This window comes from Pleurodeles waltl, chromosome 5 (assembly GCF_031143425.1).
Source record: "Pleurodeles waltl isolate 20211129_DDA chromosome 5, aPleWal1.hap1.20221129, whole genome shotgun sequence".
In the NCBI taxonomy this organism is placed as follows: Eukaryota; Metazoa; Chordata; class Amphibia; order Caudata; family Salamandridae; genus Pleurodeles; species Pleurodeles waltl.
Genome location: NC_090444.1, coordinates 286,790,059 through 286,813,651, shown reverse-complemented (window position 1 = coordinate 286,813,651; position 23,593 = coordinate 286,790,059). Strand labels below are relative to the sequence as shown.

Sequence of the window (23,593 nt, the reverse complement as noted above, 5' to 3'; positions counted from 1 at the left end):
GAAAGATCAGTATTTCATTGAAATGATAATGTTCTGTTAACATGTACCTTTTATGCAAAGAGGTTTATGTCGTTGCTCCTGGTCAAATCAGATTTATTTCTCCGAGTGCTGAATGGAAAAAAAGGATAGCTCAGTGGAAAGAACAAATCTCTCCACCAACCTGATGTCAAGGCACAGATGGACGTCGCTTACATAATGTAGTTGTGGCAGGGGACAGTATAGTGCTTCTTATTTCATACAATCAAATCCAATGATAAACTTAGGTTTTGGTGCTTTATAGTACATGATGTCGGTATCTGCAAGCATGATCTCGATTTCTATTACTTTTGAAATAGGGAAACCTTATTATCTTGGACCTATAGAATTGTTCTATTGAAGACACCCCCCCTTTCAGGTTGGCCTACTTGGAGCAATCATTCATGTCGTTGGATGTGGAAACTGTAACAAAACCATGCATGAAATGTCTATGGCCCCAGTGGCATTCACATCAATATCTTGGGATAGGTCTGATTGGTAAGGGTAAAGCCTTGTGTTCTCTATTTGGAAATATCACAAAGCACAGCGATCTTCAATCTCTTAGGAGAGTGCCAACTTTATTTTTTAATTTGTCAGCCAAAAAGCTGCCACTAATTGCCATACTGAATACCAAAACGGAAGATCTTTGAAAGATTCACTTTGAATATGGTAGAAGTATGTTTGGGCAAATAAACAACTATTACTGAATTTTACTCAAACACGGATTCACATAGAATGCTCCATTGAGGATAATATAAATATGATTTTCTTGGCAGCAACAAACACGAGAAAAAAAGCAAATCCCAGGACTGTGTTAATGCTGTGTCGACTATGGTGAAGGTTGTAACCAGGGCAACAGGGCACACCTTTGGTTTATGCATGCATGTATGTGGAAGCTGCAGTGTGCCAACCTGGTAGAAAGATGACGGAGCACTGTATATGGCTGATGGCAGATATACAATAAGAAAGTGAATCTAGGCAGGCGTGCTAGGTTCCGAGGGGCGAGATGGACTGCTTATTGTGCTCCAATGTAGTAGCCTTTACAAAGTGTGTCTACAGCTCTCTACTACATTGATGAAGGATATCTTTTCAGATCCTGAGTGCTCAGCCACAGAACGCCTACTACCTAGTGTTTTCATTCTTGCAGCCTTTTATCTTTAGTTTGATTGTGTTCTGGCTGGGGTGTGTGTCAAGCCCCTGACATGCTGAGCTTGACAGCTAGTCAGGCTGGGTCGCTGTAAATCCTTTCTAGATGCTGCAGCTGTCTTGGAAAGTATTAACCTGAGGCTTGGGAAACTGGGCTCCCTCACTACTGAGGAATTACACGTGAAGAAATTAGTCTTTCAATGTCATATATCTAGGTTTCATTTCTATTTTTACTTACATTACTAATTTACCAAATATAATCAATCAGTAGACAGCCATGCTCCAAAATGAGGGAATGAAAGATTAGGCAGATAAATCAGGCTTTTTGAAGTTCAGTAGTAGCACTATGAACTAGGCATTCTTCAAGAAGAAAAGTTTCAAAACTTACCTCAGGTTATACATGTACAAACACTTCATCCTATATAAATGATCTAATTTTAGAAAAATGATAAAACTCTGGGCCTGATTTAGAGTTTGGCAGAGGGGGTTACTCCATCACAAGCGTGACGGATACCCCATCCCCGTATTATAATTCCATTATAACCTGTGGAACGTTTAATACGGTGGACGGGATATCCGTCATGTATGTGAGAGAGTGACCCCTCCGCCAAACTCTAAATCAGGCCCTCCGTCCTCAAGACACAATTCTCCTAATTCTAAAATCATCGCTAGAACAACAGATATTTCCACCCTCAGTAAAATCTGGACACACCACTAACCTTCTAAAGAAAACAAAGCTAGACCCCAAAGAACTTTCAGAATGTAAAACATCCCTTGGTGGCAAAGGTCTACAAAAGCAGTCTCACTCTCAATACAACTTCTATTCCATATGTTCAGCAATGATCTCCTGAAATATTAAGTTAATTGATTTTTGTTCTTGCACTACGGTAAAGTCAATGAAAGGAATAACTACGAAAGATAAAAGTAAATTATTGAGTAAAGCAAGGTTTATATGCCTTTCCTCAACAAAGGCAGATATTGGGTCTTGCACAGTGAGAGGGAAAGAGAGTTCCATAGGCGAACTGTTCTTATCATGGAGATCTGCCTCTCAGCTGTTCACACTTAAATCTTAGAAGGACCACCAGGTGTGCATGGGATGGGCGCAGCCTGTGAGTAAGCATATATAGTAGAAATGTGTGGTAGAGATAGGTGGAGGAGGTCTTATAAAATGTTCTATGTACATGGCATAGGGATTTAGGACAGATCCTCTTCAAAACTGGCAGACAGTTTAAAGTGTTGAGGACTGCAGAAGCAGACAAGAAATTACACAATACACGCATCACAGCATTTTGTGTCCATTGTAGCCTGCTTAAAAAGCCAAGAGTAAAACCAAGGAAAAGATAATTATAGTAGTCCAGTCGACTCAAAATAGTTGACTGGACCACAACTGAGCAAGCCTAGGTAGGCAGAAGTGGAAACATTCAGCAGAAGAAGCAGCAGTGAGAATCAAATTACTCAGTGGCGTGGCTTCAGGGATGGTGTATGGGGAGTTACAGATATGCCCCTGACATTACAGATAGTTAGCTAATCTTCTTAGACAGGGACAACTTCTCATCCAGATAGAAACCAAGGTTATGGACCACCTCAACTGGGTGGGAAACCAATTCTAGAAAAGGAGGCCAGTTATTCGAATGGAAAGCATGCGAGAGACTTGTGAAGCACAAGACTGGTTAAGACCCCACTACATTACAATAAATTATGTGTCATACATGATGTAACTGCTGTCATACAATGATTTTAAAGTATCAAGAACTGAGATGAGCAGTTTTGCAGATAGGTCAAGCAGCACCAGGGCCACCACATGATCCTTAGTTGCTGACAGTGTCAGGCTATCAATCAGGCCGCCACGTTGTTTCAGTGAGCAGGACAGAATCCGAATTGTGCAGAGTCAAGAAACTAAGGCTGTTCCACCAATCCTGATATCAATCTATTGACATATTTCTCTACTTATATTGGGAAAGGTAATAGAAATAAATTGGCTGAAAATTGCTTAGATTAGAAGGATTAGCACTGGCCTTTCTATAACAAGGATAGGACCAAAGCCATTTTCCACTCATCTGGTAATAGAGATTGAGTGAGAAAACTGTTACAATTTTCCAACAGTGCATTGCCAGGCAAGAAGATATCCCTTTCCAGACCTCAGGTGGAGCTGGATCTAGTGGAGAGCCATAGGCGACAGAGCAGCCTAAACCCATGAACAGATAAAGAGTGAGCAGTTAAAACTGGCTGAGTGAAAGGGATTCTTGTACTGATCCCAGTCCTGACAGTCAGCAGCCAGTCCTCCACTCTTGGAGAGGGAGTAGGATTCAGTACAAATAATACAAAACAGTCTAGAAACAACAGTGATGATAAAGTATTCCTCCTGGTGCTATTAGCTCATTCTGCTACATTGGATGCTGCATCACACTCCTCACCCTATTGTGCTCCAGGATGGGGATAAAGATCCACGTTTTGGGAGGAGATGTGGCCCAATGGCTTGTGCTGCTGACTTTGGAAGTGAGGAGGCAGGTTTGAGTTCATGCATCAACTCAGCATCTTTTGATTCTGGTCAAATCACTTAATCTCCCCATGCCTCAATAAACAAAAATCTATCTGATCTTGTATAATATAATCTCTTGCTGATGTAAAGTACTCTGATGAATTTGAGCTAAGTTTGTGCTATATACAACTGCAAAAAAGTTATACACTGGCTCTCAAGCTTCCTCTCAGAAAGATCACAGGTCGTAAAAATGTTTCCTCCTGAAAAGCAACAAGGACTTGAAACCAATTAACAGATAGACTCAGACTCAAGTCAAATTGCTAGGAGAAATTGGTATATACTTCACAATTTACAAAATAGATGGGAAAAGGATACCTGCAATAAGGTTTTGAAAATTCAGTAATGCAGTTTTTGGGAGAAACAGGACACTTCTGTGTGCAGTGCCTTAACAAAATACATAAATACGCTTGTCCCGTTTTAATGTGGTTTAACTACACTGCCATCTACGAGAATGGATCCCAAAGGTTTGCTTAATTAATGACAAAAGGTACAATTGAAACAAGTAAGCAGCACACTAATGAGGCAGTGTAGGTGAGATGAAAACTAATGTTCCAAAAAAATAACAGAAAAGTAAATAACATGTCGTTACCTACTTTTTCAAGTTTCTGTAAATACACTTGTGCAAGCCAGCTGGCGTTCTCAAAGCAGGCATTGACTTCCTCTTCTCTCTCGGACAGGCGTGCTCGGGAAGCTATCGATGCTGGTGACCGCTCTAGAGACAAACCTGGGCAGATGAACAGCATAAGATCTCGTTATGGCATACTTGGGAAAAGATTTAAATACAGTGGTGTGTGGCCACTCACAAAATCAGCTTGCTTCTCATTTTTAAATTGTGTCAATATTACCATACGCAGGTTTGGCATGTTTTGCAGTCACTCAATTTCCTATTCCTTAGTTTTCAACACTATAATTCCTGACATATATATTTTGCACTGCTGATGTATGATCGGAGGAAAACAGTTCAGATAAGCAGACTTGCATGAAGGTGAATAATTTCAAATGGCAAGTTCCTTGAATCTCTACAATAATAGAGCACTGCCTCTGCCCGGCAATACACTTTCCCGGCTAAAAGCCAGGGAGATACAGCTAGGGGCACACATAGAAATGCAAGGCAAGCTGGGTTTCAGTGTAACCACAACACACGTTTTATATACATCAAAGAGAACTAGAAATGATGGCACCATACTACTACGCACATTGCTTCCTAGTTTTTTGAAATGTTATAGATGCTAAATATTTATGATAATACAATATTGACTACGTTAGCCAACACTGCTTTTTCAGACCATGTTCAATTGATGTTTAGTAGTCCTGCAAGGATATTTTTATTTCGATATCCTCCAGATGAATGGGCGTTCGAGTGCTATCATTTTAAGATAATTTCATGTGAATAGGAAGATGTTTGTATCTACTGATGCCAGTCTCAAGATCCTAGGTTCAGAACGTTTTCAAATTGACAGTGGGAAGGAAATATGTATATAGCATTTGCATTCAGAGCCTACAAGGAGCTAAGGACAATTACTCAGTTAATGAAAGACAGGCACTAAGGTGTACTTAGGTTATTCATCGTTATACCTTTTCTAGCTGGTAATTACGAGAAAGTGGATCATTAGTTATTGCGGATGGCAGTACAAAACAAGTAATAATGTCACTATTCCTGTTAGACCAAGTAAAGGTTTCAGTAACTTGAACCCGACCTCGATGAATGGTAGCTATTGCAGAGAGCAGGCAGGCTTAATTTAAGAAAACATGTAAACCATTTAGAAGAACCAAAACAATCAGAAGGTCGAAAACACAACACAATAAAAACCCACTACAACTAATTAAAAAAGAGAATATTTTAAGGAACAAAATTACATAAGAAAGACAAAAATCCAATATGGGGAACTGAGATAGGAATTTTTTAACTTGTACAAAACAAATAGCACCAAAAAGCACAAAGCATCAACCACAGGCAACTGGTAGTGCTAAACCAGGATAAGGTTAAGATAATGACTACAGAGACCAGTGTGAATTTTTACTTTCTGACTTGGGGTCTGATTTAGATTTCAGAGGAGGAATTACAATATGACACAACAGTGACGGATATCCCATTCGCCAAAATCTAAATCCCATTGTATCCTATGGGATTTATATTTTGGCGGACGGGTTATCTGTCACCTCTGTGAAGGAGTAAACCCTTTGCTGAAATCTAAATCAGGCCCTCAGTCTCTGAAATAGAAGTCAAAAATCCTCATCCAGGCAAGCCAGCAGGCTATGGCTGTGATGGGTTCCTCAAAGCCGGATAGACCTTCAGACAAACTCCTGGTGAAGCTGTTAACTATTGGTGGGAAAAGTCTAAGCAGTAGAAATGTAAAGTTTGTACCCGATGAAGGTCTCCTGTTGGCTGGATACTGTTGCTGTCTTCACCTGGTAATGATTTCTTCTGTGAACATAGGGCCAGATGTACAACCATTTAATTTTGCGAGTCTCTAATTGTGACTCATTGCAACTCACAATTCGAGATTCGCAAAATGAAATGATCAAAAGTGTCTCCGATACATTTAGTGATTCCCCAATGGGGTCGCAAATGACCTGCCTCATTAATATCCATGAGGTTGGTCGCAATTTGCAAACCCATTTGGAATGGCCACAATCACAGGGATGGTGGCCTGCTGGTCTCAGCAGACCACCATGTCTGTGACTGCTTTTCAATAAAGCAGTTTTTTTTTAAATGCAGCCCTTTTTCCTTAAGGGAAAATGGGCTGCATTTCAAAAAGAAAAATGAAAGGTTTTCTTTTTATTTTTGCTCTGAAAAAATATTTTTGCATGCATTCACAAAGGGGAAGGAGTCCCATGATGACCCCTTCCCATTTGCAAATGGATTAACACCAATTTTAAATTGTAAATAACTGCGATTGTTTTGCGACCGCATTCATGGTCACAAAACAATCATACATACTGCGACTCACAATTAGGAAGGGATGCTCTCGGGACACCGCGAGCACTCCCTATTTTGCGAGTCTGTAACTGTGTAAAGACTCGCAAAGTAGTGGTTGTACATCGTACCTGCCCTTCTTGCGGTCGCAAACGGCAATTTTCGCCTTTTGCAATCGCAAAAAGGTGTCGTACATCGGGCCGTTAGTCACTTATTTGGAGCTCAGATTTCTCCAGCCGGGCACAGCTGTAAGCCAAACAGGGCTCCACAAGGTTAGATACCTTCTCTGCAACGTCCCACTGAAAAGGATATGCTGATTCTGAAAATCTCATGCCAAGAACAACCTGGCGCAGCACAACACACCTTTGTTGGATTGACTTTGCACGTTGGACCTTGTCTTCTGTCAGTTCTCATGGCAAAAATCCTTGAAAACTTTCTATGTCCCTGCTTTATGGTTAGGCAGGAGGAGTACACTCTGACAACTAAGGACACCAGGACCTTAGCAGCACCACTTACAGCTCAGGACTTACTCCAGGAAAAGCCACCAGCAGGGTCCAGGGTAGGTCCAGTTGGAACTGTTCATTTGGGCTTTTCATGAAAGTGGTTTTCTTGCAAATTCTCCATCCTTGTAGCATAACAAGAGGTCAGCCAACGAACCCCTGTAGTCCACTTCTCAATCATGGGTACAAGTGGAAGAGTATCCAAACCTTGAGGGTCTCCTCACAGGCAATAACAGCAGTTGTGGTCTTTCTTCTGTCTTCCACGGATCTAGAGGTGTTCTGAGGGGGCACTGGGAGTGTTACATTAATGCCCAGAGCCAGGCTGTTAGTTGGGAGAAACTACTGGACACGCACTAACCAATGGCATAAAAGTTTTGAGGGGTGACCCTCCCCATGTTTGCCTCGCTATACTTAAAACCAACATCGCAGAAACTTTATTCCCCTGTGCAGAGCTCCCTGTGCCAAACCAGATGTGTGGTATAATAATTGGTAAACCCTCCATTGTGGTCACTCCAAACTGGTACTAGGGGCAGCCCCTCTCCCACTGGGATTGGTGCAACTACAAGGAGGTAATTTTAATATACTTCACTCACACCCAGAACTCTGCATTCCTTAGCCAGACCATTATCCCCTCAAGGGTCCATAGCTTTGCAAAGCACCACAAGAGTTCTTCCCTCATAGTGGGAGTTGTAGTGCACACAAGATACCTTTGGTTCTGGTGTGAGGATGGACCTGATGATCAAGCATGCCACCTAGGCATGGGTGAGGGTTATCGTCCTTAAGCAAAACATTTGTCTATAGTACAAACACATTTCCATTTATACCAAACATACCTTTTTGTGCTTGTTTAGTGTTTTTAGGGAGCTGTATGTGCGTGGTCTGGTCAAACGCCCATCCCAGGACCCACTTTTGTGACTTCACTTTAGTGGTGGCACAGTATGCGCTGCAGTCCACTAATGACATTTAGCTTACAGGCTCTGGCTACACTTTTACAACAGATGCCAGGGATTTATAGGAAAGGAAAATATGTCAATCAGGAGTGTAGCCAATTTCAACGTTTTAGGGGTCAAATCACATGTACTGGTATGTGGCTAGCAGTGGCTAAGTAGCCAGGGTCAAATATTAGCAGCACAGTCGTTAAAATGGGAGTGACCATGCAAAAAAGACATTTTCTTACAAGAATACTCTCTATTGGGCAATAAGAATATAAACCCCTTGTGCAGGTGTCCTCTAGCAAAGGTTTAGGGTATGTGACTCCAAGGATAGCTACGTGGACGGAAAGACTTTGGGCCAAATGTATCATGCATTTTTACGGTTGCAAATGACCCAGTCGAGGATGAGAGGTGAATGTGCGTCAAACAGAATGAAAGGAATTCATAAATGCTGAAGGAGTTTTATCTGCAGTTTTGGGAAAACTTGTAAAGCGGGTCTATTTAATAGGGAAATTCAGTATTGAGTTTAAAGGATGAACTCTGTGTGCTGGCTGGGAAGTTGTGGAAGGAGAGATTAGTCTGTACTGGCTTTCTATATAAAACCTAGTTAAACTCTTACCTGGAAGTAATTTGGAAAGAGTTCCTACTAAGGCAAGGGTTAGAGAGGCATACTTGTGGCAAAAAATGGATGCCATAGTGGAGCATGAAATAAAGAAATCTTATGAATTTGCAGCTAGCGATCAATTCAAATCATTCTGGAGGCCCTCTGTCACCTTTTAAGGTGCTGACAAATGTTGGGTAAGTGGGGTTTCGATAGTAAGAGCAACTTCGACTTGCTGTCAGCCGGTGAAGGATTTTTTCTGGTTTTAGTGAATTACACATCTGAGTGGGAGGTTTTGAAGAGAGTGAGAAATGTCAATATACAAATTGTAATTGAGTTTTTAAAGGAGCAGTTTGCAAGAAAAGATGTGCCTCAGACCATTATAACATAACAGGGTGCAATTTCTGTTTGAGTTGTTGGGGAGCCCTGCATTGCTGCATCAGAGATTGACCTTGTGTTCTTCATAAGCCAACAGCTTAGTAGAATGCATGAATCACATGAATCACCATCACAGGTACCAGTCCAGTGGGGGCTAAAAATAAAAGAATGCCAAAGGAAGTATAAGAAAAGTGTTTAATTCATTCAATGTACTGAGGCAATGGGATGAGTGTCAAGAAACTTGAACTGAGAAGGAAGGGTTAGTCCTAATTTTCTGAAACAAAAACAATGGTGTAGGTACAGAGGAATGTGGTAGTCCTGAAGAATGAGGGTGTATGACTATGTTCAGGATGTACAAGGAGCAAGATGTGCATCGTACTATAGGTTTAAATGGCGGCAAGGGAGAGGTGGGTGATTCTGGCTTGGTGAATCAACACTACACTCTTGAGAGGAAGACAACCTTGTGGTAGATACATTTTTAGGAGTATTAGCACCCTGCTTTCTTCTCCTCTACAAATTTAGGAAAACAGTTGGATAATTACCATAAGATATATATATATATATATATATAGATTGGGCTAGACTGGAGTGGGGTACATTGGGGTGGAGTGGGTTATATTGGAGCATATGGCCAAATGCATCTATAAAGCTGCAACTTACAAACACAACAATATCACAGGCAGATGCTGAAAAGACCTGCAAGATCAATGTGAGTAAAAAGCAATTATGCAAATCAGACTCGAAGGGCAGCTTTAATCATCGGAGATGCTGATCCCATTATCAATTGCCCTGCATGTACATGTAAAAATAGCATGTCCATGGAGCAAGTATACCGTGTTGGCAGCTGGTTTAAACAGGCAGTGCAGTCGGCAGGGGTTATTGTTGCTTTAAGGTGTTGCCGTGTGTATGTGAATTGCTACATTCCACAGCTCTTGCTAGGCATGGCTGTTACCAGAACTAATTTTCGTTTAACCAACAGACATATTGTTATTTTATCCATATAAATATCAACACATGGCCAGTGAGTGATACACCACGCCACACTGGCTCATCCCACATATGCGTTATCAGAGACTACAGATGTACTTCTATGCGGACATTTAATTTTGCATACAAAAGTAAAGTGGAAACAAAAATTGACAACGAAGAACAAACTACAAAAGTGCAATCACCTTAGGCATGAAAGAAGCAGGGCTCAACCCTTGCATCTATGTAGACTGAGAAGGGTGGCTAGTTTCACACCACCCTTTTCAGGCGGCATAGTGTAGTGGTTTTTGTGGGGGGGAAGGTTCAGTTGCATAGATGCCCGAGAAGCATGGGCACACTAAGCTCACTTACATCCCTGTGGGTGGGCATGTCCCAGGACCAGAGCAAGCTTTCAGTGGACATCTGTAATCGGTGCATTCACTTTTAACGCAGAAGCACCACCACCACCGCACAGCTACACAGGGAGACCAAACTTTCACATGCACACAATGACTAGTGCATGTCAAGTCAAAGAACATGGTGAAGGCCTTTAATCTATCTCCAGGAACATGTATATGCCAATTCGCTAAAAATAGAAAAGTAAACAAAAGGATCAGCACTCTCCCTACCACCAACAGCATTCCCTCAATGACACTAAACCCACCAGTGCTAAAGGGAAATGGCAGAGACATACCACATATGTGTGACATGTAAATGGGCCGAGTCCCATTAACCAAGTAAAGAAGGGGTGGGGATCAAATATGTCAGTGGTTGAAAAAATTAACCCATGAAAGGCCGGAGCTGCCACGGCTGCTTTTTGAAAGCAGCCCAGTCTACTCTACAGCCAGGCTGACGACTGAGGAGGGAATTAGACACAGCAAGAAATGTTTCACAAGAAACCAAATTAATTCTTGTTGAACAAAACAGCAAAAACTCCAAAGGTTACATATGTTTAAAAAAAATAAAACTACAGAATATAATTCCCCTTTAAATGAGGCCCCCAGCCCTGCCTCCCCTGTGGCCTCTTATTGGCTCGACCTGCTTCACCTCTGGAGAACAGGACTCCCCGCTTCCGAGCATGCACTGTGAACATGGCTCACCTGGCGCCACCTGACTTAATCACATAATGCAAGCCTACCTGAAAAGGAGGAGTTTTTGTTTGTTTCTACCCTGCTGCAGTTCAAATCCTACTAGGAAAGGCTTTGTAGTCTTAATTTAAACAAGTAGAAGAGCGAGCTTAGGATAGGAGTGTGAAAGGGGAGATTGTTGGGAGACTGGTGAGATAAATAACAAGCACAGAAGATGGGAAGTATTGTATTGCACACAGTGACCCCAAGATCCCCGAGATCAGCATTCCATCACCCACATCAACTCACAAGAGCAGCATCATTTGTGACACGATAAGGACAAGATTTACAGCCCTGTTTACGGCAGAGCTCAGAGCAAGAGAAAACACGAGCTCTCATGTCAAGTGCTCCATATTAAAGAAAACAGTAGTTCCTAAAAAAGATCCTAAAATGAGAGCAGTGCATGGATAATGTAATTGGCCCATACTCTCAGGAAGGTCTAAACACTGGAAGAGGCATGACAAATGCATGCCATGGACAAATTGGGAGAAAGTATATGAGAGCAACAATGGAACCAGCAAATGGGAAGCCTATGAGCTGGCTGAAGCCCACAAAGTATATACAGCATGTCTTGAAGAGACAGAGCAAGTGCTATCTAGCTGAGATGTAAAAAAACCAAAACGATGATTTGAACAACTTACCTTGTTGCTAGCTCAAAGACGCATTGCAATACACTGGTTAATGAGCAAGAATTGGGCACTAGAGCATTTGATTACAGATGTTAATGAATGGACTCTGGCAGAAGAAATTTGTATGAAGTAGGTTAGAAATGATGGTAAATTCCAAGAGGATCTTGAGGAATGAAAGTCTCTCGTGAGGGGACTAATCTATCCAGCTGATGCCAGCCCACAGGATCATTTCCGTATGGACTTAATAAAATCTGTAGATTTAAAAATATAGTGATCCTAAAAAATAATCAGAAAGAAGTGCGATAACTGTAAAGTGTGTGCAGTGCATGGGATTGGATCAAACATGAGTATGTACTACGACGTGGAGAGGTTTGTCATTACTACATGGCTGAAGTAACTTATTGTTTGTTATTGTCTTACAAACATCAATAAAATATACCTTTCAAACTATGCAATAATACACACTGAATAGAAGAGTTCTATATCTGCAACATAATGAAGGAGTGACAAGGACATTAACCACTATCCTCGATATACATTGAAAGAAAATTTAAAGTTAAATAATCCATTCTTGATAAAATGTACAGTTTCATCAATTTTCATGTGGAATATTGGACACTAAAGCTCCAGTCACACAGCATTTGCAAATGCAAATTCAATTTATGTGCACAAATGGCTTGAAGTGTGAATGCAAATTTACCTTTGCAATTCACAGAGCATGAATTTGAATTCATAATTACTCCCAAGTAATATTAAACTGATGTGTAATAATATATATGAGTAAATCTGCTCACACATTATTGCCTTTGAAAACATGTTTTTATTTTTATTTGTTAGTGCCTAAATTTTTTCTATGCAAGGATGTTCTCACTATGCATTTCTTATCCCAATATATGCAAGCCATCATTGATGAATTAATTAATATAGCTACTTGTGTTATTTTTCTAGTGCTGGCTGATCTGAGGACATAGATTTATTTATCAGTACTTTGACAAACCACAGTTCTCAATGCCAAGATGCCAGTGTGGCAATATGCATTCATGCCATTCATCTGAAACAGTATCAATGAAAAACATGAATCACACAGGAATGGAGGAGGAGCTGCCTGGAACAGGAGAAGAAGGACACCAAGCAAAGGAAGGGCCAAGATTGTAGGTGACTAGCTCCGGTTATAACTAGCATTTGTTTTCTGTGACTTGAGATCAGGAATAATAAACCTTTATTTTTGCTTTCATGATTGTGCTCTGTGGATCAAATTACATTATCATCTTTGAGGAAAGTTATATTACAGATGGTGTCCAGATAGCTACCTCAGCTCCACAAATCTGTGGAACTTAGTGCTCTTCCTGCAAGCTCTCTCATGCCTTTTGCATACAAACCTATCTCTGGTGGACACTGTTGGTAATCAAGAGTGTATTCACACTGTCACTGACCCACAGTCCTGATGAGGCATTTTGCAAAAGGCCTTTCCTAAATCTTGGTTCAGGAGAACATTATTGTGCCAGGCAGGTCAACATAACACAACATTACTTTGGTGGAACAAAGCACCAAAATCCACTACAGCCACCTGGAACATGTTGAGAAGTCAGAGTCTGAATTGCACTGGTTTTATATGTTGCGGCTGGTGGTGATGGCATCTCCAACTAGGAAGTCCCATTGCACTTCCAATACAGTTCCACAAATATATATGCACACCTTTACATCCTTTACTCTTTGGAAGTCAATAACACCGGAGTGTAAATCCCCGTCACTGCAATGCATCTTCCTTATCTTGCTTTCCCCTCAACTTCCAACATGTTGAAGTCACAACACCCATTGCATAACACAACACTGAAGACAAATGTTATACATAAATTAATACCTACCATATTCGAGGTTAATTATTAGCCTCCTTTGACATGCCCCAGCACTTGTTACTGACTCACTGAAACATCCACTTTTTCCACATATAAAATATAATTCAGGTGGGAGTTACAGAAGCCTTTTGCCAACTATCTTGTGTACCTATTCATCAGCCTTTCCTATGTGCACCTTGAGCACTCAATGACGCCTCTCCGTGCACTGCTTTAGCTGCCAAAGCCCAGAGAAGCTTCCTTGTACTAATAGTAGTTTAGTTTTAATTAAAACCATAAATGTACACAATTCAACACCCTTAAAATCCTACATTCATTTACAGAACTAAAAATTACAAAATTAGACATGCACGTTCAGCAATCATGAAGTCTTACTCTCATCTGAAAACTAAAAAATAGCGAGATTAAACAATATAGGATCAATGAGCCAAGCCTATTTCAACTCGGTTAAACACAACAAAAAGTGCATAGTGCAAGGATAGAAGGCAAAGAATGCATTGAAAGTAACCTACTCCAAAAAACATAAAAGAAACTGACCAGAGCTACACAGCCCAAATGGTCGGGATAACGGACAGTATTCCTCGTGCCCTTCCCCTAGCAGCCCACCCATTTTAGTGATTCACAGCAACTTAGAGATAGGGGTTGATGGTTCTCTTATATGTCCCATAGCAGCCCATGGTAAAAAACCAAAGCCTTCTAGAATCATATTGGCAAATGCCTGATTCTAAACCATAGGTAATGCTTTTATCTGATTGTTAGAAATTGCTAAAAATTGCACCAGCTGAATGTTAAACAGAAGATTTTGTGGGTTTAAGGCATTGATAGCCGCCGTCCTGCAGGTTCTTACTCCCAAGGCTAAAAACTCTTTGAGCGGCAAGGATCTTCAAGGTACTAATAACTTAAGACAAAGTATTGCGTGAATGCTTCATTTGACTGATAGCACAGGCGGCATGATTGTCCTCCAATTGCCCATTCTTCTGCCATTTGGGTATAAAATCTAAAGATTGAAGGAGACCAAATCACATTTTCATGAGTTTCTTCTTAATGGTCTGTGAAAATGCTTCCTCGAAGTAAGGTTGTTTCCTGCAGGTTTCATAGGAATTTATTACCAGCCACCCATGTGCTCGCTTTGCTAGTAGCATTTGATCCTCTAGGAAGCTTTTTTTTTGCAGGATGCATTTGCACAAGGTTTTCTTAAAGATGGAATCACTTATGTTCAGTTGCCAGAAATCTAAGAGACCAAGATTTATCTACCTTGTGTAAACAAGTACTTTCCAATGCATAGGTCACCCCCGGCTGGACTTGGCCCTCTCTGCAAGGTCATCCCTAATTCTTTTGCCTTCACCTTTCTGTTTTCTGAACCTGTTTTTGTTGGCTTTTAGGACTGTGTGGTAAAGTGCATGTGCTCTCTCCTTTAAATACGGTGAAATTGGCTTACACCCAATTGGCACATTTAATTTACTTGAGTCCCTAGTAAAGTGGTACTACATGTACCCAGCTCCAGGGTGTTAACTGCTACTAGTGGGCCTGCAGCCTCCTATTGTGTCACTCACTTACGTAGACCTTTAAATATGCCTCAGGTCTGCCATTGCATCCTGTGTGTGCAGTTTACATTGCCATTTTGACCTGGCAAAATAAACCTTTTGCAAGGCCTAAGCTTCTTTTTTAATACATGAAAGTCACCTCTAGGGTAGGTCCTAAACAGCCCAGAGGCAGGGTGCCGTGTATTTAAAAAGGTGGATATGGACTTTTAACCTTTTACATATACTGGTAGTGAAAAATGTTTATATTCTTTTTTCACCACTGTAAGGTCTACCTCTCCCATGGGATAACATTGGGTACCTTATTATATTTAATAAGTGATCATTTTCAATTGGGAGCAGATAGGAATGGCAAGCTTGGTGTGTATCCTGAGTCATATGACTAGGTGTAGCTGGTGGTTTGTGTATTGCTCCCAGTCAGTGAGACAAAGGAGGAATAGGTGTTGGCAAGATAGGCCATCTCTGACTTGACAGGGGGCAGAGCTGTCACATTCCACGCTTGCAAATCACAAAGGCTCTACCTGAGTACACTGACTAAGGGATTGACTCTAGTCTTTTGTGACCCCATTTAACCTGGGGCCAGGACTAGGAGGCAGATAATTCCAAGCACCTTTTCCTACTTTAAAGTGGGAACCAGGTACACAAGGTATAAATAATGAACTTCAGACCCAACTCTTTAGTACACCTCTGGACCTGTGGGCGCAGAAGGACTGCTGTCCTGCTCTGCAAGAAGAACAGCAACACTATTGTCCTACTGACCTGCTGCCTGACTGAAAGACCTGGGTCTTGAACCTAGGACTACCATAGTGACTCTTTGGGCGAATTGGTTGCTGGTCAGAGTCTCACGGACAGAAAAGTCTCAAACCACCCTGAACACAGCATTTGTTCTCTTTCTGCTATGAGTCCCATCTCCTAAGTGGGGCCACCGGGACCTAGACCCATGGACGTGGGCTTGAAGGTGCTCTGCTAGCCCACTGGAGGAAATGTGGGCAGAACCAATGCAGCGTTATGCATCCCTGATGCTGGACCTCGCATTGCAGCCCGCAGACTCCTCAGAACTGCTGCTGGGTGACACATACCTCTTTGCAGGCCTTTGCATCACAGCGCGCAGATTATTCGAAACTGCTGGTGCATGGCACATCCTCGACACAGCATCTTTCCATGCTCTTCAAACCAGGATTTTTTTGTCCAGCAAGCCTAACTTGGTCCCAGAATCTGGACCATGCTCCATAGCAGTCTGCTTGAACCCTGGTCCGGCATGACCAGATAACCACAGTTGGCACTTTGTGCTTCTAGGAATACTTTCACTTAAACCTTTAAAATTGCATATCTTCTGTTCTACTGATTGACTTTTTGTTATTTTGGTTTTAAATACTTTATTACATTGTACTCTGTTTTCTAAACTGGTGTTGGATTTCTCTTGGTTTGTGTTTTCACTTTATTACTGTTTGAAGTTCTGCATAAATACTTTACATATTGCCTTTAAGTTAAACCTTACTGCTTTGTGCCAAGCTACTAGAAGGTTAAGCACAGGTTAATTTTAGGTTTGCTTGTGTTTCACCCTGACAGAGATTGTGGTTGATGCTTGAGTAGGGTCTCATACCCTGAGCCAATTTGCAACACCACTGCATTTGCTGCTTTAGCCCAAAATACCCAGCACAACCCATTCTTTATGTAACTGTAGCCTATGGACTGTTAGTATGGATTTGCTGTACGAATCAGCATCCATTCCAAGAGACAGCATGATATAGACAGACAGAAAGCGAGAGAGAAAGGGCTAGAGAGATAGAAAGAAAGACAGAGAGAGAAAGATATGCTTGTAATGTTCTGCTGTAGTATGAAAAGCAATGAGGCTTCCTGTTTGGAAATTTAGGAACCTACATGGTGAGATTTATTACTGCTCCTTATTTTTCTAAAGAACAAAGTATACCAACGATGCTCACAAAAAAGTTTCATTTTTAATAATATAGAGTGTTTCTTACAAGTTAGCTGGTAAGATGCCCAATGAGGCAAGCACTTGAAGATAATTAGTGTTTTAAATTTGCATCATACATTCGAAATCCAGTAGAGCTGACTAAGACTTTCATCCTCCTGTGGCCAATACAAGCATCTATACTTTGTGGACTAATAATCAAACCAGCTACACATAAAACCGTAAGGACCATAAAATAACAAAAAGCGTGGGAGCAGGTGCTATATAGCAATACAAATAATTATTTTCGCACCTAATTTTCCATGCTATTCAATTTGCTTTGGATTCATTCTAATCATCTGATATATTTAAGTTCACTGGTAAAAGCTGAGCTCTTGTTTACTCAGAATCTATAACCAGCGTGCTGGTATTTTGCCATATGTTATACTGCTGATGATAAGTAAAATAAGAACATTACCACTGTCAGTTTTACAAATATCAAGTTCAGTCCTGATGTCATGTTTTCATGCTGCTTCATGCCTGCCCAAACTACATTTTTTATTTATTTGTTTATTTTTTTTGGGGTGGGACTATGCAGTGGGTGAGCGTGCTGGCTCCCGCAGGATTCCCGCAGCGGATCCTTATGGAACTCCCTCTTCACAAAGTCCATAGAGTCAGCATGCTCCAACCTGCTCCCCTTATACCTTTTTCTTTTTTCTTTCATTTACAGGGTCTGAGTCCCTAATTCCTGTAATTGCAGGTGTTCAGGTTGCAGCAAGCCAAGGACAACACAAGGTCCCGCAGGAATATCCCCAACAGAAAAAAAAAACTTTCAGCCTATCAGAAACAGTTTATTTTTATATTCGGTGTGCGTGGAACAACCACAGCAGTCCCATATTAGCCCTCGAAAGCAAAATGGGGGACTTGAGGGAGCGCTCCAACAGCAACAAAAGTACGGCGAGGTAGAGGGTGTCCAACACAGGTCAAGGGCTACCTCTCCCACTAGCCCACATCAGCACTTAAAGCCAAAATCAGGGGTCTGAGGAAATGTTTCAATAGCAGCAAAAGTACACTGAGGGATTTAACTAATCACATATGTTTAAAGACAACAAAGTAGGAAAAAGAACAGTAAGAATAGTGTCCAACACATGTCCAAGAACATAGACACTCAGGACTACTGTCTGGAAAATTATCGTTCTCATCGAAGGAATGGCACTCTCATTCAAAGAACCAAGAACACAAATAGACCCGCTCACTCACGTACATGAAAGTGACCAAGTGTTGGGGTGGCAGCTGGGGTAGAACATAGATCCAAGTGTAAAATAATAAAATTGAGTTACATTTTTGTAGACGTTTACTAAAAGACATTAGGTAAATTTACTATCAATCCAGTAAGAAATTGCTTATTTCTAAAAGTATGGTATCCCAGGTGGAAAATGTATATGGTAATCCTTATTTTGAAGCCAAATCTCCTTAAAACAATTGTCATTCACTGAAAAAACTGACAGTGAACATCTGAGTTATGCTTCAACTTCAGATTCCTAACTCCACTGAGCTTTGCCAGTCATGATTCGTTGACAAAACCATAGCTAACACTCCCCCCTTGCATTATGAATGTCATCACAGATTACATAATACATCATATATGACACCATTAATTACATCACTTACAACATCAGCATTGACATGACAGACTAAACCATAATTTGTGCTATGAAAGTTGCCTATGAAACCACATAAGGCATCATTGAGGAGTTCCTAATTGACATAAAAAATGACATAACTCATCTTGCCTTCACCCATGACATCATTGCGTCCTTAGTACACAAAAGCATATACATCGGAAACAAAAAGTAATCAGCTCTAAAACTAAAATAAAAACAGCATTTGCAGAGCACCATTGACTCAATCGATCATGAACTCACGCTCAGACACACACACATGAACATATTTTCACAGACCACCACTTAATCAAATACACTTACACTCAGACAGAATATCATTATGATATTCGCTTACAAATAGCATTTCCTTGATGCAATCTCAGATCCTGTATGATGATGGCACAAAGACACAGTCAGAGCTAAGCATAAGAATAGGAGTATCCAAACATTAAGCAACAAGGGAGGCACAAATTATGAGGCAGAGTTAACTAAATTATGTGGCAAGAAAAGGTAAATTATGCTGCATGATATAGTACAATTTGTGAAAGCATTTACCTCGTTATTTTGTCATTTTACACATGTTAACACTATCAAAACAAACGTTTTGCCTCATTAATATCAATTTGACGCCCAAATACAGCAATAGGCCACAAAAAATGTGGTCTGTTGTTTCGTTTTTAGTAACTTTTGATCCATTTCAGCCAGAAACAAAGTTTTGTGTTAAAATCTGCAGATTATGGAACCGATAATGGATGATGCTGCAAATGCAGCAAATCTATAATTTTGTAGAAAACGCTGCAGTGGCAAATTCACATAATTCGAGTGGCTCCATGTATAAGTACAACCCACTCACACACAGAGTTAAACTCAAATGTATAACAACAAAGTTAGAGGCACACTCAGGTACATTATGATATAGTGCCTGAAACTCAGTCAGGCAGTATCATTTGCATGGAGACACAATGTAAACATACTCGGAGACACATATTTGTACATCTCTACTCAGTCAGGTTAAAACTAGCTCAAACAAACATCAAGACAAATATAGAGCAAGGAAAAAAAAAAGAGAAACAAGCAGTCTAAAAATCATATTTAGAAACAATCATTAAGCAAAAAAAGGAATAGAGAATAAATAAATCATGCATTTTAATTACACAGGAACACGCAAAAGTTACAGACTACTAAAATGCACACTATCATAGTTCCATTTGCGCACGCACAGATTTACAGGCGCACCATGGCACACATTTAAATTCTATTTAAATATCAAATATATACAGTCAAATAAACTAAATTTGACTAAATCACTAAAACCTGTATATTAACACAACCTAAGATGTAGGAACACTAGCTAAGCTGTATGGAGAGCATGAGTGTTCAAAAACATGACAAAAATGCTCTATCCAAATCGAAAAGCCTGATTTAGAGTTTGGTGAGTGAGGTACTCTAGCACAAATGTAATGGCTATCCTAGAAACCATATTAAAAGTGCATTATATCCTATGGCTTTTTAATAAGCAGACAGGATATCACTCACTTTTGTGACATAGTAACCCCATCTAGCAAACTCCAAATCAAGCTCAAGAAGAAGAAAGAATATGAGGCACTAAGGAAGGGGCATAATACAAATAGTTGTGTATGTGTGTGTGTGTCTTTTGCTATATCTCTGCACCATATAGTGCCTTGTTGTGTCATTACACTAAAATTCAAATTCACACATCTGTAGGATTTAAAGAATTTTAATGGACATTTAAAACAAATACTTTCACTAGGCATGTCTTAGTATGTATTTAAGCATTTTCTTTATCTTAACAATTAGGGGCCAGATGTACGTCCATGAGTTTTGCAACTCGCAATTTGCGACTCATTTGCGAGTGGCAAATTGCGAGTCACAAAACCAATGCACAACAGTGTAACTCACACTGTTTGTGATTCCCAATGGGCTCACAAATGATCAACCTCATTAATATTCATGATGTAGTTCGCAATTTGCGACCCCTTTTGGAATGGCTGCACTCACAGGGATGGTTGGTGGCCTGCTGGGGACAGAAGACCACCATGTCTGTGACTGCTTTTTAAATAAAGCAGATTTTTTTAAAAATGCTGTCCGTTTTCCTTAAGGGAAAATGGGATGCATTTCAAAACAAGTATCTGCAATGCAATGGGACTCGTGTTTGCTCGAGTTAGAGCTATTAGAGTTGTAAACTTCTAACCTGACTTTTCTTGCCACATTAATTGAAAATGAAAAGTAAAACAGTTTCACATAAATAACCGGACTTTTCTTGCCACATAAACTGAAAAGTAAAAGTTTCACATAAGTGAGCGGATGCCCGTCATCAGCGCAAAGCAGACACACTAAGGGAAATGAAAGTTCGCTTGCAGTGAAGCCTATCGGCAAAAGTGCAATTATCCATGTAACCGGCAAAAGTGCAATTACCTATGTAACAAGATCGATGTCATGCAAAGCGCTCGACTTCTGCCCAGCGAGATCGTGCTGCGAAATAAAGAGAAAAGTAGTCCAGAAACCAGACGGAAAACATCGAGCCTCGTATGTTTTCAGTAGTTGGTCGATGCGCTCGAGGAGAGCTAAAGACCGGAAAAGGCATGACGTATGCATGCCTTTCACTAATGAAAGCAAGCGGATTTGATAAGGGAAGCCCATGAACCAATGAAAGTGACTGACGTGACATGGGCGTGGTTAGAAGTCCAAGGACAGATTACAACAGGGGACGGAGTGCTTTGCGCTCGCCCCTACAGAAAAATTATGATTTTTCGTTTCATTTTTTCAAAGTACAGTGGTCCGTGGACCACTGCCTGCTCTGAAAAAATATTTCTGCATCCATTTACAAAGTGGAAGGGGTCCCATGGAAATCCCTTCCCATTTGCGAATGGGTTACCACCAATTTACAATTGGTGGTAATTGTGATTGTTTTGCGACCGCAATGGCAGTCACAAAACAATCATAAATCCCTCTGCAACTTGCAATTTGGAAGGGACACCCTCAGGAAACCCCTTCCTAACTGCAAGTCTCTATCCCTATTTTGTGAGTCGGTAATTGCCTACTGACTCGCAAAATAGGGATGGTACATTGTACGTGTCCATTCTGGGGTAACAAATGATGATTTCTGCCGTTTTCAACAGCGAGAAGATGTCGTACATCAGGCCCTGAATCATATAATATTATTTTACTATTTTAAGTAATGAGTTGCATATTCACAGCATTTTCCATGAAAGGCTGGGACCTCAGATATAAACGTACAAGTTAGTGTTCCCACCTAGCTAAACTAGAATTGAATTCTATGTCTTGCTGGAGACACATAAAGAAATCTGAAGTTATTGCATTAACCAGCAGAGGGCTAGTAATTAAAAGGGTACATTTTACACTGATTAGTTTAACTTACATATTGTTTTAATTTAAAGAGCGTGCATTACTTTATAAGCAGTTACCTGAAGGTGAAAGACCAGCATAATAGTTACAGAATATTTTGTTCATTTCAGTCACGTCTTTGATCCCACCCCCACACTCACTGACCCTGCCCTCACTGTTTCACGATTAAAGTTCCCATATTTGTTTCATGCACTTCAACCTCTGAGTGTATCAATAACTAATTTGTTATATAAATCTTCAGATGTATGGAACAGCACTGTAGCTTTTGATAACATACAAGGCAATTCACTGGTTTCATTAAATACTACACATCACAGATCACAAGGCTAATGTGCTTTTTCAAAATAATGCTGAAAAATACTAGAAAGTCTGTTTGAGACCCTCTTGCGGAGAGAGATGCTGCAGACATTCCAGAAGGAGAATCTATGACAAACAATCTGCATTAAGGTTGCATTTGCTACTTTCTCTCAGGTTCCATATCGAACGTTGACAAAACACAGATTAAAACTGTCCTTGCCTGAAGGCAGGAAGAAGACTAGAAAAATGTGAATAGATGGGATGTGCATGAGCCTTTTGGGAAACTCCTATTTTTGGATAGATTTGGATATTAATGTAGACAATATCTACGACTACGGAGGAAGGAAACTGAAGACCTGCCATCAAACAAATTGTCAATTTTCATATTATTGCACGTATTACCTTTATTTTATTCACCATAATTGCGTATATGTGCAATTAGACGTGTTCATTTATTCAGCACTAAAAATGAGTTTAAAAAAAATTAAGAAAGACTTTTAAAAGTAGAACGTTGATTTCTCGTGTGTGCGTTCTTTGGTGAAAACTGCTCCAATAACCACACTAAAATAACATGTATTCAAGACAGTCTCTGGTAGGATGAAATAGTTGCCCAGTAGTGTGAGATGCGTGAGTCATAGTATATCAGTTTTTCTTGCTCAAGCTGGTAACTTGATACACAACTCTGCTTGCTTAAGTGCCAAGGAGAACCTACTGTGTCACGAATACAAGATGATTTGTAAAAAGGCATCAGGAGAACGTTTAAAAATACTCGTACATGCCTTTATGAATCGGCTCATAAATATCTAAAATGCGAAAAAACTGGGAATATTCATGTACAAATAGTATCAATAGAAACAGAAAGCACGGTGCTGTCCTTTTTATTTTTACCAATAGGCAGCTGTACGATTCGGTGGTTATTCACAAAAGCATGTCAAATCACGTAATAGACTGCTCCCATGCTGATACTGCTTTTGTGAATCAGCCTTGTTGTGTAACAATCAAACAATATCACCAGTTTGTCAGATCACAGGAAGCCATAGGTAACAACCTTTGCATACGAGATAGGCAAAGGTATCCACCACCTAGTATTTTAGGGTTCACAGGTTAGTCTGCATTCATGACGTTTTCACAATGAGTTCACACTGAAGGTAGGATTCCTCCAACAAGAATTAATTATCTAAAACGTGAT

General features: G+C 40.4%; 1 protein-coding gene across 2 annotated transcripts in view; it reads right to left on the bottom strand.

The window, feature by feature from the left end:
• The window catches only part of TTC7A (tetratricopeptide repeat domain 7A), a 1,654,710-nt gene that overhangs the window by 1,221,320 nt on the left and 409,797 nt on the right, over nt 1–23,593 (bottom strand). For both annotated transcript variants that reach the window (XM_069234028.1, XM_069234029.1), the window contains exon 4: nt 4,294–4,424. In XM_069234028.1, the coding sequence (XP_069090129.1) occupies nt 4,294–4,424 (131 nt within the window). The remainder of the gene's footprint in view (nt 1–4,293; nt 4,425–23,593) is intronic.